Source organism: Poeciliopsis prolifica, unplaced genomic scaffold, assembly GCF_027474105.1.
Source record: "Poeciliopsis prolifica strain line A6 unplaced genomic scaffold, Auburn_PproV2 SCAFFOLD009, whole genome shotgun sequence".
Taxonomy (NCBI): Eukaryota; Metazoa; Chordata; class Actinopteri; order Cyprinodontiformes; family Poeciliidae; genus Poeciliopsis; species Poeciliopsis prolifica.
This window is the reverse complement of record NW_026562384.1, coordinates 10,435,000-10,452,305: the sequence shown is the minus strand read 5'-3', so window position 1 is coordinate 10,452,305 and position 17,306 is coordinate 10,435,000. Positions and strand designations below refer to the sequence as shown.

Sequence of the window (17,306 nt, the reverse complement as noted above, 5' to 3'; positions counted from 1 at the left end):
TTTGGCATTTGTCACATGTGTATATTGACTGGGATTTACTCATTTTAACTTTGTTCAGTATTCCTAAACTATAGCAGTTTTTTCCCACATGCCAACTATATTATATACTGGACTCTGCCTTTTACTTTTATTAAAGAAACTAATCAGCGCCCCATCCACTGCCTATACTCACTTTTCATTACAGGGTCATGGGGGGAAACTTTTTAGCTTTATATTATATTTAGAAAATAGCAGGTATTTTTTTGACTCTGCTATCTGTATCCGACAGTAAATTTCCCCCTAAATGTTCAGATATGCTCCTGACATGCACTACGCCCTAGTCTCAGGTTATGTTCTCAAAACCACATCTATTTTTCAACATATTGCTCTAATAATTTAAATTAACTTTAATAAAATTCCAGAGAACGTTCTGGAATGAACAGAGTTCCCTCCAGCTGAAGCATTGCTAAGCCATTTATTTATTTATTTTGTCATACAATGTATAGGTCCATGAATTAATTCTTCCAACTAAAACTTAATATTTTAAATACCTAAAATTATATTTTTCCTGTCAACAATCATCATTTTATCTATGGTAAATATAATTTCTCCAATTGAAATTAGAGACATTGAGACATCCACAACATTTCATATAACTACAACTAGTTATATTTCCAGATATCTTGAAATTAAAATGGGAAATATGTGTAGGAGTGTTTCTTTAAAAAAATGGTTTGCAAGTATTAGTTAACTATAGTAAATGATGCATTTAGTTACCATTAGTTAATTAATTACATTTAAAATCCACATGGGTCCATAGCAAAAAATAACACAAGATTTTTAGACTCCCAGTTTACAAAAATGCAAACTGGGTTGAAATCCTGCTAAATGAGGATGTTTAATTATAAACCTGTATGAAATTCAGCAAACGTGTATTCAATATATTATTATATTTCAACAGCAGCAGCAATTTAATATTTCTTTGCTTTACTGTTTTAAAGGTAATTGTACCATGTTATATGGCTAGCCATATAACAAGGAGCATTTGCTGTGAAACTGGGATTCCGTTTTTCCTTTTGCTTATTGAAATGTTCTGGGGAATAATTATGCAGACAGCGTAAACAAGCAATTAAGGGAGGAAAGCAGACCAAGCTTCATGATTCCTTTAAGTGTTCCCAAAGACTGCGTACTTGGGGGAAACAGTGAGGAGCATACAAATCATTGCTTGAGGGATTTTTATTATGGGGAAAATTATTCACCATCAGACGGATAGACTGACAATCCCTTCATTCATTCCCAGAGGGGAAATACACAAACCTCAGAAATATACATTAAATTAAGATAACTAGTAAAATATATATATAATATATATATATATATATATATATATATATATATATATATATATATATATATATATATATATATATATATATATATATATATATATATATATATATATATATATATATATAAAAAGGTATAATAAATCAGACTGATTTTAAAATCAGACCCCAAATAGACTGTAGATTGAAATGTCAAGTTTAAAGAGAGAGTTTCAAACAGAGCATTGGGGTTAGAGTGTACTCCTGTGGGTGGAAGTGGAGTTCCTCAATCTGTCTTAATGTCTCTTTACCAGGTTCTAAAAATGTATTCAAATCTAATATATCAGATTAATTAAAATCTTTTTTATCCACCATACATAAGTACCTTTCAGGGTTACTTTTGACATCATGTACAATTTTTTTCTTCCTGGGCTTTGAATTTTTACACAGTTACCTTGTAAATGTCAGTACTGTTTCCTGCTGCTGCTCTTCATCCTCACCTCACTGTGTTGGATTATCCTGGCTGGCTGTAGTGGCATTTTCAATGAGTGATCACAGGCCTCTGGCCACAGAATGATGGCTTAGTAACTTGGACGTAAAAATAAGCCTGACCAGGGTAAGTGAGTGTACTTCTAGCCTAGTGTTGGCAAAATCATGCAAAAAGATTTATGTTGAGGTGCATTTAATGTTGCCTCAGTCTTGCTCCAAAAGTCAAATAGAAAAAGTGAAAGTCATGAGAGTCCTGGTATAAATCCCTAAAAAGGTTTTTTCTTCTTTTTTTTTTTCCCAACAAAGCCACACCGATCATGTCAATGTATTTGACTATCACTTTACACTATTTTGTTTACATAATGTATTTGCGCACAACAAACACCCAATAACTTTTGTGGTATGATTTAAAATTAACAAATAATTTGAACGATACAGGAGTTGAAACTGTGGGTCTCTGAAACAAAATGCTTGGATTAGTCCACCAACTAACAATGGTCAGCCGTCCAATATCAAAGTACCGATTATATTTCAACATCCCCTCCAAAATGTAGCTTCTCCTTTCTGGTGCTGTTTTCTGGAAAAGAGAATCCCCAGAAAACCTGTGTGATTCCTGGTAAAGGTTTCTTCCATCGAATAACACCTTTTGTTGTGTTTCCGATAATAGACTATCACAGACTAGAAGACGTGGTGCACTGTGGCGCATTATGCCATTAATATCAATCATCTCGTGTTGGATCTCCTTTCTGTCTGGAGCTTCTCCTGCTCTGAAAAGAAAAAAGTGTGCAGAGGATTGAGAGACGCAGAGGGAGGATGAAAGCAGAGGGACGATTAGAGACTGAAGGCAGAGTGGATAAAAGAGATGAAGCTGAGTTGAAACAAGCCGATCTTGTGTGCCTCTTCGTCGCAGTATGGTATGACGGCGCATTGCACAGGAAAGGTGTTCTGAGTGAAAAAGTAATAAAAAGTAAATAGAGCTGAGTGGTACTGACAGAATGATTTCTGACTCAGGATGCTGCATTAATGTTTCTCTAACTCTTTACCTTCTCTTTTCTTGCCCCAAATCCCCTCCCCTTCCCCTTGCTTCCTGGGACACAGAGAAAGGTAACATCTCATTGGTTAAGTAAATGATCTACGTGTCTCCTCTCATAATCCTTATATGGACGCTGCCACCCAGCTGTGGAGCCATGCTTGTCACTTTAGGAGTTAAATCAGTGTCTTTACTTTTGCCCCAAGTCATGTGGAGTACAGAAGCTACTGGAGGTGGTAAATCACCTGCAAGTCACACCGGCTGAAGGCGGCTGCATGTTAAGAGTCGCATGCTGTTTCGTTGCTTTGCGAATCCACCGAGGGGGTACAGGAGTCATAACAGAATCATTTGTGGCACCAGAGGCAAGGCCGCTCATACTGCTTTCGACAACGCACCCCTGAAATGTCCCTGAAGGAGGGACGCGTCCTATCACTTTCCTTCCTGGCCACAGGCAGAGAGCATTATCGACCCAAAGTGTGTGAGCACACAATTAAGCAGCGGAGACAGGCTGGGTAATGGACTCATAAACACAAAGAGCCCGCTGTGATAAATGCCAGCTGGAGTTGCCATATTTCTGTTTGTGTCTGTGGTTTCATTGGCGTGTGAGAGGAGATGTTTGTGTACATCTGGAGACCCAGCCATCCAGTTGGCCTTCTGTCATGTCCTCACGCCCTCCTGCTTAATTACTCATTGTCATTTACGTTCGAAGCTGGCAGCACATCCACCTACTTGTTTTTGTTTGTTCGTTTATTTTGTTGTTGTTTTTTTCCAGTTTGTCTCACCTGTTAATGGGAAAGAAATGTGTGTATCTTTCATCTTCTGTCTGTGTGTGTTTGTGTCCTACCTCCCAGGTGTTGCTGTTTTTCATCTGCCACCCACTTTCAGCACAAAGTTTCTTTCTCAGAGGAGTTTCTTCCCTGAAGTCTCATCTCATCTTCTTTTTTTTTTATTATTATTATTATTTTCTAAGCCATGTGGCACTGCTGCGATGCTCCTGGCATGCAGTCTCCTTTGGCTCATTCAGACACACCTTTGTACACGCATGCATGTGGGCTTGTATTGTCAAAATGATGGCAGCTGTGATTTTTGGTTTGGAAAAACCTAGAAAAACAGACTAAACATCATGCTTGTCTTAAATCAAGCAAGTTCGAAAGCCTCCACAAGACGCCACAGACAAAGAAATATTTTCCCGCAAACAATGGTGTTAATTACAGCAAAACCTTAACCAAGAAATGTCTAGAAGAGATGTAAACTCTCCATGATGCAGCAGCATTTGGGGGAGTAGTTGGCGATGTCTTTGTTTCAAAACAAGACCGATCCAAGGACAGATTCTTTTGATGTTTTCGAATAAGTCGCCGACTTCCACTGTCAAACCAAATGTCACCGCGCAGCGTGGAACCGCTGTTGAGAAAACTAAAATATGCCAGCACTACGACAGCACGTAGATGAGAACAATACACGTATAATCACAGGGATAAGAGTTTATCGAGAAATCGTTCTGAAATTATTACCTTGACAGTTGATAAAGGCGCTTGAAGCAAGTTAATTATTTTCTTGCAACCATCAGGTGTCAAAGATATCTTAAAGAAGGTATCTGTGACACTTGAATGGCATGTTCTCTTTTCTTTTCCATTTTGTAGAGTGACGGGCAGCATCGGTGTCAGATCATATTTCTACCTCGAGGAAATAGAAAGATAAAATACTGAATAAAAGTTGCTAGACTTTCCAATCCATTTTTAAAAACTAATGTAAAACGAAGTTATTGTCATATTGTGACAAAATAAAAAAAATATTTATTTATTTTTTCAGTAAGAGATTATCCTCCAGCCATGGAATATTTCTTATTATATAACAATATATGTTTCAGGTGATTATTTTTTCCAATAGATTATTAGATGTTGAGGGTGCTTGGAAAATGTAAAGTAACTCAAAATAAATATTTATAGACATTTAATCAAAATATGATTAAATGTCATTTACTAAGCAAGGCCAGCTTATTGATATTAATCACCGAACAACCTTTATTAAAGAGATTTTTCTTCTTGGCCTTTTGTTGAAGAAATGTGTGTGGTTGGCCCACTGTGAAGGTGCATTTGGAAAATTGATCCTAATAATGATTTTCTGCCACATCTGCATTAAAAATTTACCTGTGATCGTTCTTGTGTCTTCCAACCATGCTTCAGGGACTTTGCCTATGTGGCCAGAGACAAAAACACACGGGTGTTGAAGTGCCACGTGTTTCGATGTGATACTCCTGCCGCAGCCATTGCCACAAGTCTCCACGAAATCTGCTCCAAGGTAATGATCCTTACTGCTACTGCATTCTCAGAGATTAGTTCATCTCACACAGTGAAGTGAATCAGTGCGTTTTATTCTGAGAGGAGAACAGTTTTCCAAGGTGGTGGTTTTCAGAAATTCTGTAGCCTTACCTTTCACATTTACATTATAGTAAATGAATGACAGGACAAAAACTGTAGGTGCAGCAACTTTAAAAATTGTTCCCACTTATTACCTTTTTATTGAGTCTATCACCTCATGGAGGAATTTTCCACCATAGGTTAAGACGACGTTTCACTTAACTGAGGTCTTCATACTGGTTTCTGTACAGCTTTTCTAAGGTTGTACTGCAGCATAATCGGAGCCATTAGACCACTTTCCTTTCTTTCCACTCATTCAGGTTTAGGTGTGCTTGAAAGCATCTTCCTGCTGCATTTTTTTTTCTGAGCTTTTGGACAGATGGTATTAAATTTGACTTAATTTTTACTACTGAGCAGTTAATAGTGTTGTCCATGACTGTTCCAAGATCTTGTGGGTTCAAAGTAAACCCAAATAATCACTCCTCCACCACCAGGTCTGATTGTTGGTGTAATGCTTGTGGTGATATGATGTTTGATTTTTTTTTTTCTAACATGGTGCTTTTCTTTCTAGGTAAGCATCTGTTCTGTGATTTATCCAAAGCACACCAGAGCTCTAGTAGTTTATTTAGTTTACCTATGCAAATCTAAACCAAAATTCCAGTTTTATAGATGAGGCCTCCCTTAGCAATGCTTCCAAAACAAAGCCATGCTTCAGTCTGTAAGTCTATTTCCAATTGTCCCGCAATAACCTGAGGCCTCTAGAGTTTGAAATGGTGCTCTGTGGTTTTTGGTCATTTGTTTGAGCATTGCAGTCTCATTTCAGTGAATTAGCTAGGACATACATTCATGAGAAGCAAGAGTTAAACAAGCTCTCCCTTGTCTGAGCGGCACAAAGAGATCTTTGATAGTGCACCATCTTCAATTTCATGAAGATAACGTGTCTCTGTTTACTTATTGTGTTTACTTACTGCAACTGCTGTTTTGTGCTTAAGATTTGTTTCTGGTATGGAACATCACATAACCCTGGATCTATTGTGTGCAGTCTCGTTTATTCTCCTAAAACCATTTTGTAAATAATTTATTTACATGTTGCTTTTGCCGTTTCTCAAAGAAGGAAAGAAATGCTGCAGAAAGTAAATGTGGCTTTCTTATCAGAGATACTTTCATGTGTGACTCTGCAGCAGATATTGGCTCCATTTGATGAAACAAGAATGACATTTTGCTTTTACATTGGGCTGAAAAACAAGTAAGTAAGTCATAAAACATTTAGAATGTGCAACCAAGCCATGATGATATCAGAACCTTTCCAGCTGTTGCGTAGAACCTATAGATATGTGCAACTATTAAAAAGCCAGTGTGAGCAATCTCACGTGAACGAAGGCCAATTTCTCATCTCACAGACAGAAAACCGTGAATGCTACCTTAAAATCTGTTATTAAAATCTTCTTCGAGTCATTGCTTCAGTCTGTGAAGCAACGATGATCCTTTTCGGAGTTTTACATGAGCAAACTCTGAAATGGGATTCTGTAAGACTTGCACAGAAATGCAAGTCTTACAGCCAGCAATAGATTTACAAATCATCCTAGCACAATACAAAATTTCACCCAAGAAAACATTGTAGCTGATATGGGCAAAAGTGTGTGCTCTCATAAGAGTGCCTATGAAAATTGGCCCATCCTCTGGTCAGTGCTGCCCTTGTAAAGGATGAATTTGTGGAATGACAGATTTCTTCCTAAGAGAAATGATGACCCATTTAGGGAAAAAAAAAAGTTTTTCATTCTTTTACACGCTTTTAGATTTCTAATCCCAAACCAAAGAAAGTATTTTTATTTCTGTGCATTACACGGTACCACAAGTCATACCCTCAAACTACCTATTTTAAACACACTGCTGGTTTTCTCTTTACTGCAGAGGACAAACTTGGTGACCTGAGTTTTGTGGCTGAGCAGCACATTGAACTGCGCTCCGTTTTGTGCCTTAGACTGAATGTGTGTCTTTTAGGCTCCCCTGTTAGCAGAGTTGCAGACAGACTGTAGACTTTGATTAATGACGCCTGCAATTTATCAAGGGTCTGTAGAGAGCGCGTTGGCTCGGTGCAGAGGCCATGCAGAATATTCAACTCTCTTTAAAGAGCACGCATCTCCAAAACGAGATCTGTGGCCCCAAAAACTGAAAAAAGGGCAGTATCTATTTCATTTGTACGAATGAAGTAGACATATTTACATATTTTCTCGTTGTCAGCATGAAAACTACTCAAACCACTTATTCTCAGCAAGCACCGAAGTACCATACTTACACTTTAAACCAACATTTCTGATTAATACAATACAAGTCAGAGAGGCACATAATTTGTAATGAATAAAACTCCAACTTTATAGGAAACTCTGCTCAAATTTGTAGAATTTCTTGCACTTTTGCACAATTGAACAAATAATTCCCTTATGAAAATTTCTGTTCTACTTTTGTGCTTCAGCTATGATAAAAAGTTTTAAACCACCTTTAGCATTTTATATTAACGAATAGTGGTTATGGTGGCTTATATTATTAAAATCTGGATTTCTCTGTTGTGGGACATTAAGGCTGTTTCTATTCTAAAACCAACATTGCTGTGTATTTGTCTATTTTAGAGGATGTCCTCTTAGATTTCTGAAAAGCTGAAAACCTTTTTGTCTTAAAAATAACTTTGGCTTGTTGAGTTCTCTGACTGAAAGCTTGCATAATACATTTTGCAGACAAAAGAGTGCGTCCAAGTTCTGTCTTTTGGTTTTCTGGTAGACAGAGCAACTTTTCAGTTCTCCATTCGCCTTCTTGTTATCTGCTGAAAGTTTTGCCCGCTCCTTCTCTCTTGGAACATGTTTCTTTTAGTTACTGGAAACAGTTTTCTTGCCTCCAAATTCATATTCTGGTCATCATATTCTTCCGTTATAAAATTTTTAATATTTTTCCCCTGGCCTTTCTTTCAGTTTTTGTTTACTTCTGGTTTTGCCTGCTGTTTCTCACTTCATGTCCTTTTTCACATATCCATTTCTTTTCAGATTATGGCTGAAAGAAAAAGTGCTAAAGCTGCGGCTGGCAGCTCGTCCCAGAATGGCTCTGATGTGCCCCTGCAAGGTAAACACACACATATTTCCATTACATCAGAGAATACTTTGATAACATTTCCAGAATAATTAGTTTCATTACCACTTATTTGTCAATCTTTCTTATTATAATCCAAAAAGCTTTAAACTATAGTTATCAGTCCTGAAGAAAGAGGAAATTCTAAATGTGAACGTTTGAAAAGATTTGTACCTCCACACCATAAGGAATTCAACGTAGCACACACAGACTAATTTTCTTTTCATTTTCTTTGTAGTTCCCTCGTGCAAAAATATCATTTGTCAGCCATGGAAAATCTCCACATTGCAGTCTTTTGTTTTCTCATTACAGTTTTTCAACATGTCTAAGCTTTTATTTTTTTTTTTTTTTTTGGAAAAGAGGCTCCTATTGTCTCAGGAGCAGCAAAGAAGGATTGTGTAAAGAAAAGACTGTTGTCTATAGATAGTTCTGTTCATAACCTTGTTTTCTTATTCCCACTGCTTGTTTGTCTCTGTCCTAAGTAATTATTGGAAAAAAAAGAGGAAATGGTCCAGCACAACCAATCCTCTGGGATAACCTCAGCTGGTGTGCATGTAAGCGGAGTGTTAAGGGCAAGCCACAAAGGGAATCAGAATTTAAAAGAACCATATCAGCAGCTCACTTATGGAGACAGTCAACCTCATTAAAATCCAATAACCGTTTCTTTAAGGAATCGCCTCCACAGCTCCCACCCCGACCCCAAGATCAAATATAACCCAATGATCCCTTGCATCTTCAAATCCCTGAATTCAAAGATTTGTCACTTGTTAAAATTCAGTGAACAATATTGAGCTCATAACAGATGAACCAGATCATTACTTCTGAAGCCCTGGTTCTTATTTTCTCAGACCCGAACAAATAACACCTCAGTAAATACCAAACTTTACGAGCTCCATCCTCTTGACAGAATGGCATTGTAAAATAGAAAACTAAGCCATTAAACAATGTAGTAAACCCAGATGATGATGTGGAAAAGAAGCTTGAAAGTCTGTACACTTATGGTACAAGGGTGACCATGATTAAAGGGGATTAAATAGATGTCATGATGAAAAAATAACATTCTGCAGAAATACTGAAGCTCAAGACATCAGCCGGGAAATAAAACCCTGGACACAAATGGTGTTTCCAATGCACAGTGGCAAGAAGCATACCATCAAATTAATTACAAAATGAGCAGCAGCAAATAACAAGCTATAACAAAGACCCTATTTCAATAGCAAGGTCACCCACAAACTGTAATCTGTAAAACCAGAGTTATGCAGCTAACAATGGTTAGTCTAGCAATAAAACATATCAATTATAAAAATCTCAGAAATGACCTCATTCTTCCTATCTCCATTTTGCTCCTTCCTTAGGACAGAGTCCATCTTCCAAGCTACTGTAACTTTTTTTTTTCTTTTTTTGAGCAAACTGTTTAAATATCTGTTTTCTACAGATAATAACTTTGGCATTTATGATTCTAAAATTCTTCATTTATTGATTGGATTTTTTTGACACGCCCTTTTGTTAGTTTTGATTCTTTCAGTGCTTGAATCGTTTGTCATTTTGCCATGTCAGAAATCAGCCCAGCCCTGTTGAGCTAAAAATCTATTGTGTCACAATTTGCTTCCTGCGAGTCGAAGATCTTAATTGAAGATCTGATTGAAGTGCAGATGGTTGCTTTGATCACTTATTTTGTTATGCAGTCATCTCTGCCCACAGGCCAAAGTATAAACAGGTACCAGCAGGGCTTTCACAGTCAGTCCTCCAAAATCCAGTATGCTCCTCCATCCTTTTTATGCTCTAATCATGTCAACAGCAGAACAAAATATTAAAATATTCAGTGTTTGTTTATTTCTCAGCTTTACGCCAATTATCGTGTGTGCACTCCTCTTTTGAAAAATCAGATCTTGTCCTCTGATTAGACTTGCTGATGTCTGTGGATGTCTGAATGTGTGTTTTCTCTCTGTAGAGTTCCCCATGCCAAAGACTGAACTGGTGCAGAAGTTCCATGTGTTTTATCTTGGTGTGACATATGTGTCTCGCCCAATAGGTAAAGCTGGAATCCCTCTGAATTCCCCTCTCATCAAAAAAAAAATTAAAAAAGTATTTTTATTAGATGTCTAGTGTTTTGAGGATACCATGCGTTTCGTCCCCAGGTATGGACATTATTAACGGGGCCATAGAAAACCTCCTGTCATCCACAGGCAAAGAAGAATGGACCCCTGTCATACTAAGTATTGCGGACACTACCGTGGCTGTCATCAAAGAGAAGGCAGGGGCTTTTTGTGACTAACCAGGGGTTTAAAATACATAAAAGATGAGAATAGGCTTATCAATTAAAAAGAGAGGCAGATTAGAGCTTTGACTCTGCTCTTTGATGGCTGCACAGGAGGAAGAGGAGGAGGTGCTGGTGGAGTGCCGTGTGCGGTTCTTGTCCTTCATGGGCGTGGGACGGGACGTGCACACGTTTGCCTTCATCATGGACACTGGGAATCAGCACTTCCAGTGTCATGTCTTCTGGTGTGATCCAAATGCAGGCAGCGTGTCGGAGGCGGTGCAGGCAGCTTGTGTGGTAAGTCCGGAAACTAAATGTGAACAGCTGCATTCTTCGCTCATCTGTCAGATGATCTTTCCAGACTCCAAATTTTGAAATATCGAATTGAATTTTGAATTTTTGACAAAAAAAGGACAAATGTTGAATTTTTATTTACATGCATATTTAGTATCAGTGTCTTCTCAGCATTTCAAGCAATGAAACTCCCACTTTATCACCTGAACCACAGATAACCATAATAGAAACAAAACTGCTTGTTTACAAAATGTCGAACACGATCTTGAGCGCGACCTCAAGCTTGTTTCATTATAAAACAGTTTTGTCATCCTGGTATATCAAGATAACTAAACCTTACACTGGCTTTGTTATAAAATTAATACCATCTGATTTTTTTTTTAACATCTTTTATCACGATAAATAAATAAATAAATACATTTGCTTTTCATAAATTACACAGTATCTTGTATTAATATAACAAGATCTCAGGTTTGTTTTGTCATAATATCATTTCTAGTATTTGTGAGATAACAACCTTGAACTAAATTTAACTTGACAAGTTTGATTATCTCGCCCTATCGAGACAACGTGAGCTTGTTTGTTTGTTTGTTTTATGTTCCCTTGTCTCATCATTGTGCGATTCTTAACAGCTTCCTTATCCAGTTACGTGGAAATAAGTAAAATTCTCTTACCTGTTTTGTTGTGACCACATGCATCATCTCATTACCTTGAGAAATAATTGATCATTTTTTTTTAATAATTAGTGATGTTTCTTAAAATAGTAAGGTGGTGAATCGGGTACCACTGTTCTCAGCCTCTGTACATGATCAGTCTGAAGTTTCCTCCGCTTTTTTTAAACCCCTAATTTCTAGAAAATGTGATCCTTATACATTGGTACATGAAGACTGAGCCTTTTCCTTTACACAAACTGAATGTGGGGGGGCAGAAATGTTCTTCTTTACTTATAGACCACATGAGAAATAATTAAGAGAACACAGAGGAGAAAGTAAATAAGGTCTTCAGCTGAATTCTCATTAAACACTCTTTCTCACTCACACCCTCCCTCTTCCTCTTCCTCTTCCTCTTCCTCAGCTCCGGTACCAGAAGTGTCTGGTGGCACGGCCGCCCTCTCAGCGCGCCGGCTCTTCCTCAGCTCCCTCTTCAGACTCAGTGACGCGCCGAGTGACCACCAGTGTTAAACGCAGCGTCCAGTCTCTCATAGACACTCTGAAACCCAAGAAACAGCCGTCAGAACTGCCCCAGCAATGACCGTCGCTACTCACCGCATTGCACCCCACCTCAGCCTGGATGCCACTCTCACAGCCACCACAAAAACACTTAGTCAGTGCAAGATATTGGAAGAGACGATGTACATGCATTATACTTACTACGACGGCGGATGCAGGAAAGCGCCTGATCATATAAAAAATAAATAAATAAATAAATAAATAGTCCCGTTTATGTGTGAAGGGACAGGAGAGGTCACAGAACTGTTCAAGCTTTGACGGTCAAGCAGAGTTTTGTCCGCGTGAAAACGTCTCCTTGTTGTGGATATCTTCACCTGATGGATTACATAAACTTTCACTTGACACAAAGGATGACCCAGGTGGGGGAGAAAAAAGAAAAAAAAAATCAAATTTCTACCCTCAGACTGCTTATGGAGGAACTCATTGGTATTAATTATTTTCTTTTCATCTCTGTACTATTCTGAACTTGTTGACTTGAATGAGCAACAGTAGCTTTCAAGGACAAAAAAAAGGGCGTTGTCTTGTTGTTGTCACAAAAGATTTACATCAGAACAACAAAATGGTCCAAGATCAAACAGTCGAAAACCTTCATTAGCCCACAGCTGCCCACCAAATGGTATGAAATGTGTCCAACAGACGAAACAGCAAAAACCATTTCATGTAGAATGAAGTGATTGTATTAATGATGTGTATGTAAATGACTTTATGCAGAAAGGAAGAAATTCAAGCACAAAGTTTGTAGATAAGTAATAATGGGAGATGAGAAATTGGTGAAAGAAGATGGGACTAGAGATTGGTTGGTTTTTTTGCATGTTTTCTTGAAGGGGAATGATAAATATGAGTTTGGTGAGAGTATTGATGAGAAGACTTGTGAACGCAAACACACACACACACACAAAAAAAAGAAAATAGAAATGCTTTCTGCATAACTCATCCTTGTCCATAAATATTTACACTGGCACCAGAGCATCCAGCCCCCAACTCAAAGTCTATAGCCCCATGTGTAAAGATGCAAATTTAAGATTGTATTTCTTTTCTTTAGCTTCTTCAATGGATGAGTTAGGAAAGCAAAGTAGTTTTTAGTGCATTTAAAGGCTTAAGATTGTAAATTTTTTATAACACAGAAAAACGATTTTAAGATTTCAAGAATGTTGAATTGCTTCTGTTTAAACTTGACAAACTGCTCAGGAAATTGTTCGATTCCAAATCCAGGCTTTTATTTTGGTAGACGTGAAGAATTTGTGGCCAAACAAAAAAAAAAAGAAAAGAAAAACACCACAGCACACAAAGTGTTTGCCGTTCTTTATATGGCACAAAAACAAATCAAGTATGTGCCATACATGAAAAAATGTCCTTTATGCTCCTAAACTTAAAGAAAAAGGTTCCTCTACTGTATGCTCACCATGAAAATGCACATGCAATTCCACAAGACCACAAACATATGCAGAAAAATAAATAAATGAATTTATACGGTGCTCCTGTGACTGGGGGACATCACCTGCACCCAGTATGTGCTCTGTGAATGCAGTTTTATTTAAGTAAAAAACACACAAAATACAATAGAGATGTGAACCCGTTCATTTCTGTTTGTCACCCATCTCTACACCATGTAAATGTAATCTGTTGTGACAATAAATGCATTACCAAAAAGAAAACAGCTAGCAGTATCTGACTGGCCAGTGGAGTAATTTATTTGTGCTCTTCACCTTGTTTGTATTATAAAATCTAAATAGTCCACTTTGTAAATATAGACAGTCTGACTGGATAATGATTGATATTATTAGCTCCAGAAATCACTTTTGAGGGCAAACATTTGATGCTATGTGGGATTCAGTTTTATAATGTTCAATTTGATCTTGATGTCAGAGTTTTAACATCTGCCAAAACTGATGAGTTTATCTAAATATTTGTTGTGATGTTTTGTCCTAGTTTTGCATAAGTTGTTACTAGCAACATTGGTGCCTTCAACTAACCCTGCAATATCTATGCATATCTTGCTGCATTTATATTTGAAGGATTAATATTTATATATCAAGTATTATCATGGTTTTTTTTTCATACCTATACAAATTCTTGACTGCTGTGGAGCTGCTAGAGCCAAACTAGAGACTGATGGGAGTAGGAGTGGGTCAGTTAAGGGCATGAGCGTTTTGAAAAGCTTTCCTTCACCAAAATGACAGACAAATTGCTGGTGTTCCTGCATTAAAGTGTGCAGCTCCATGAAGTAAAAAGTGACGGAGCACTGCCTATTGCCCAAATATTGCCCCATATTGCCAGTCAGCTTGACGAAAGATGACTTAAATTGAGCCAAGTGCTGACTGGCTACCTGGAAAGATAACCCAGCCAATTAAACATCTAATATCAGCTGGACTTCAACACATAAGGTTAGACTGTGAGGAGAAAAACATTGTAAAAAAAGGAAAGTCTTCAAAGTTACCATGTCCAACATCCAAATACCTCAGTAAGAGTATGCTCTTACTTAGCAAGTCTTTTCTCTGTAAATGGTTATTAAATATTTATGGGATGAGAATACAATCACAGTGAGGGTATGAGAAAGTTGAAAGAAATAATATTACTAAATTTAGTCAAAGTCAAGAATCCATAACATATTTTTTTCACCCCACTGTGGTCCTAACTCGAAGCTCAGTAGGAACACTCCAAATGTCCCGATCAGACATCGGGGAGTCTGAGGGGTTGTTCTGTCGCAAAGTCAGTCTCTGAAACCACACACACACACAAAAACTTGCAAAAGCGCACACAGGGTCAGTGCAACCCCGCGCGGACTGCGCACAGGGTCAAAAATGTGTGGGGTCCTAATGAAACCATCTCTATTTTTTCACAACATACTTCTCTCCTTGTGTGACTTCATTCCATCACAAACTAAACCTGCAAGGATATTAAGAGAAGATGCGCTAAGATGTCACATTCATCTGCTCAAACAATTAAATCCACATATAAACTACATGGGAATGTCCATTGAAATACTGTTCAGTCACAGAATTTCAGTGGAATAATTATCAGCAGGCTACAATTTCATCAAATTGTTATGAAACGTTTGTGAGAGGAAACCCAAAATGATTTAATTAAGTTATATAATTTTTTCAAATCGTATCAAATTTACAAATGAAAATTAAATGCTTTTAAATATTAATTATACAAAGGAGTGCTTGTGTCCACAGGATGCTTCAGGATGATACAAGCTGAGCAGGTGTTTTCATACTTTTTTTGAACAGTAGCTGAACTCCACCCAACTTTCCTCTAGAAGAAAGGAGCTGGGAAATGAACAGGAGGCAGGACAACACCTCCTGTTGAGCTCTAAAGAAACACACAGCTTGGACTTAAGAGGGGTGACATGGAAGATGCAGAGCTGCATATTAGATTGAGTTTTAGTAGATGTGCAGTTTTGTGTTTAGGGGGAAGCAAAGGCGCGTGTTCTTGGTTGGAGGCCTATAGACACAGTTATATACATTTCTATGAAGAAAATTAAGTAAAACATGTTTCCTGGAATGCTTAGGGCTCTGTGTAATGTACAGGACAAAAACCAATTCAAAAGTAAATAAGTAGTGTGACGTCTGACGAATGTGAAAAGAAAAACAAAGACGATTCAAACAAGGGGTCATGGAGTGGAAGTCTATGCATTTATGTTACCTTTTGTAAGCTCCTCGTTATGAAGTCAGCTTTGAGCTAATTTAAAAGGTGGCCCTGAAGATATGGGCTACTTTATGTTATCAATACCAAGATTTTAAATAGCACAGCTTCAAATATTTTTTTAATAAGGCGCCAGATAAATGTTGTAGTGACAAGAGGTTTTTGTTGTTAAAGCACAGAGACAAACGCTCCACTACAAGCAGCATTTCTCCCCATCTGCCAACAAAGACAGTCATGTCTGTAACGCAGGCAGCTGCAAAATTTACTGAGAGGAAATTTGACTAATTAACCAGATAATATAACCTTGTTATATTCCCAGTGTAACTCTTTAATGAGCATTGCTGAAAGAAGTAATATTCTGCGCTGTAAGCATGCTTACCTTTCATTAACTTGATTATTGTTTCAAACATCACAAAATAAATGCAAACATGGAGACGTCCAGAGTGAACAGAAGGCAGTTAAAGCAGAAACAAAGGGTATAATATAATATAATATAATATAATATAATATAATATAATATAATATAATATAATATAATATAATATAATATAATATAATATAATATAATATAATATAATATATTAAAGTGACCTTGGGTGTTTTGAAAGGCACTAATAAATAAAATTTAATTATTAACATATGAAATGTATTAAAATTAATACAGTAATACTGCATGTTAATGACATAAAATAATGTGATGACTAAGTTTCCTTTAAAAGATAACATGTTCTTTACTAGATTAGTAAATAAAAGAATAATCTAAAATTTAATAAAACCTTGAAATAAATAAGGTCAAAAGGGATGAGTTGATGTCAGAAGTGCTGATATGTTACTTTTTGATTTTGAAAATGTATTATTTGTTTTGAAACGTGCCAATAACAATGGAGATTATACTTCTCTACGTTTTTAATCAGAGTTTAAAACAGATGCTCAGGGGTTGTGACTGACCCAGGAGGGTCCGCTCTGTTTAACAAGATTTTTTTCTATCCAACAAAGAGTGCTAATGCTAACCCAAAATAAACAAATTAGGAAAGAAAATAACATTTACGTCAATAACTTTTCTCTAAACTGGTTCATATGTCTGAACCACTTTAGGCACTTTTTTTTACCCGAAATTCTTGGTTATTAATGTAACTCTGGAGCGTGTGCATTCGTGCACCACTGTCCCCCTCAGACTTCAAGGACTTGGCCTTGTCCACCAATCTATTTCTATTCAACCTCATTCAGGTGTTTTAAATCTGAATTATTCTAGTCCAGTTTCCCCCCTCAGTTTTCTAGCAAATATAACCTTTGGGTCAGCTTTCCAACTTGACTTAAGGTACATCTTAGGAGAGCAGGAAGCTGTCAGGAAAATGAGATGGAATTTCTTGGCACTGTCCAAATATTGAACAAAACTGAATAAAGAATTTCAACACTGGCCAGGAGAGTTAAGTGTCTCTACTAAAATATGTCCTGTGTATGAGTCTGACTTCCAGTATTGATTTTGAGGTGAAGAATATCCCTCTCACATGAGAACATCCTCATGTGAAAAATCCAGGGACCCTTTTGAAGCCAAGACGGCCAAAGGAAGAGGAATTTATT

General features: G+C 37.2%; 1 protein-coding gene across 5 annotated transcripts in view; it reads left to right on the top strand.

Moving 5' to 3' along the window:
• LOC129362900 (amyloid beta precursor protein binding family B member 2-like) overlaps positions 1 to 13,732 on the top strand; it is a 39,274-nt gene extending 25,542 nt beyond the window's left edge. For 4 of the 5 annotated variants that reach the window (XM_055034710.1, XM_055034709.1, XM_055034711.1 and 1 more), the window contains 6 exons: positions 5,007 to 5,121; positions 8,216 to 8,291; positions 10,249 to 10,329; positions 10,436 to 10,551; positions 10,669 to 10,851; positions 11,923 to 13,732. In XM_055034710.1, the coding sequence (XP_054890685.1) occupies positions 5,007 to 5,121; positions 8,216 to 8,291; positions 10,249 to 10,329; positions 10,436 to 10,551; positions 10,669 to 10,851; positions 11,923 to 12,099 (748 nt within the window). In that variant the 3' untranslated portion in view covers positions 12,100 to 13,732. Of the gene's footprint in view, positions 1 to 2,210; positions 2,898 to 5,006; positions 5,122 to 8,215; positions 8,292 to 10,248; positions 10,330 to 10,435; positions 10,552 to 10,668; positions 10,852 to 11,922 lie in introns of those variants that run through there. The other variant, XM_055034712.1, reaches the window with a different exon arrangement.
• The last annotated feature ends 3,574 nt before the right edge of the window (positions 13,733 to 17,306 follow it).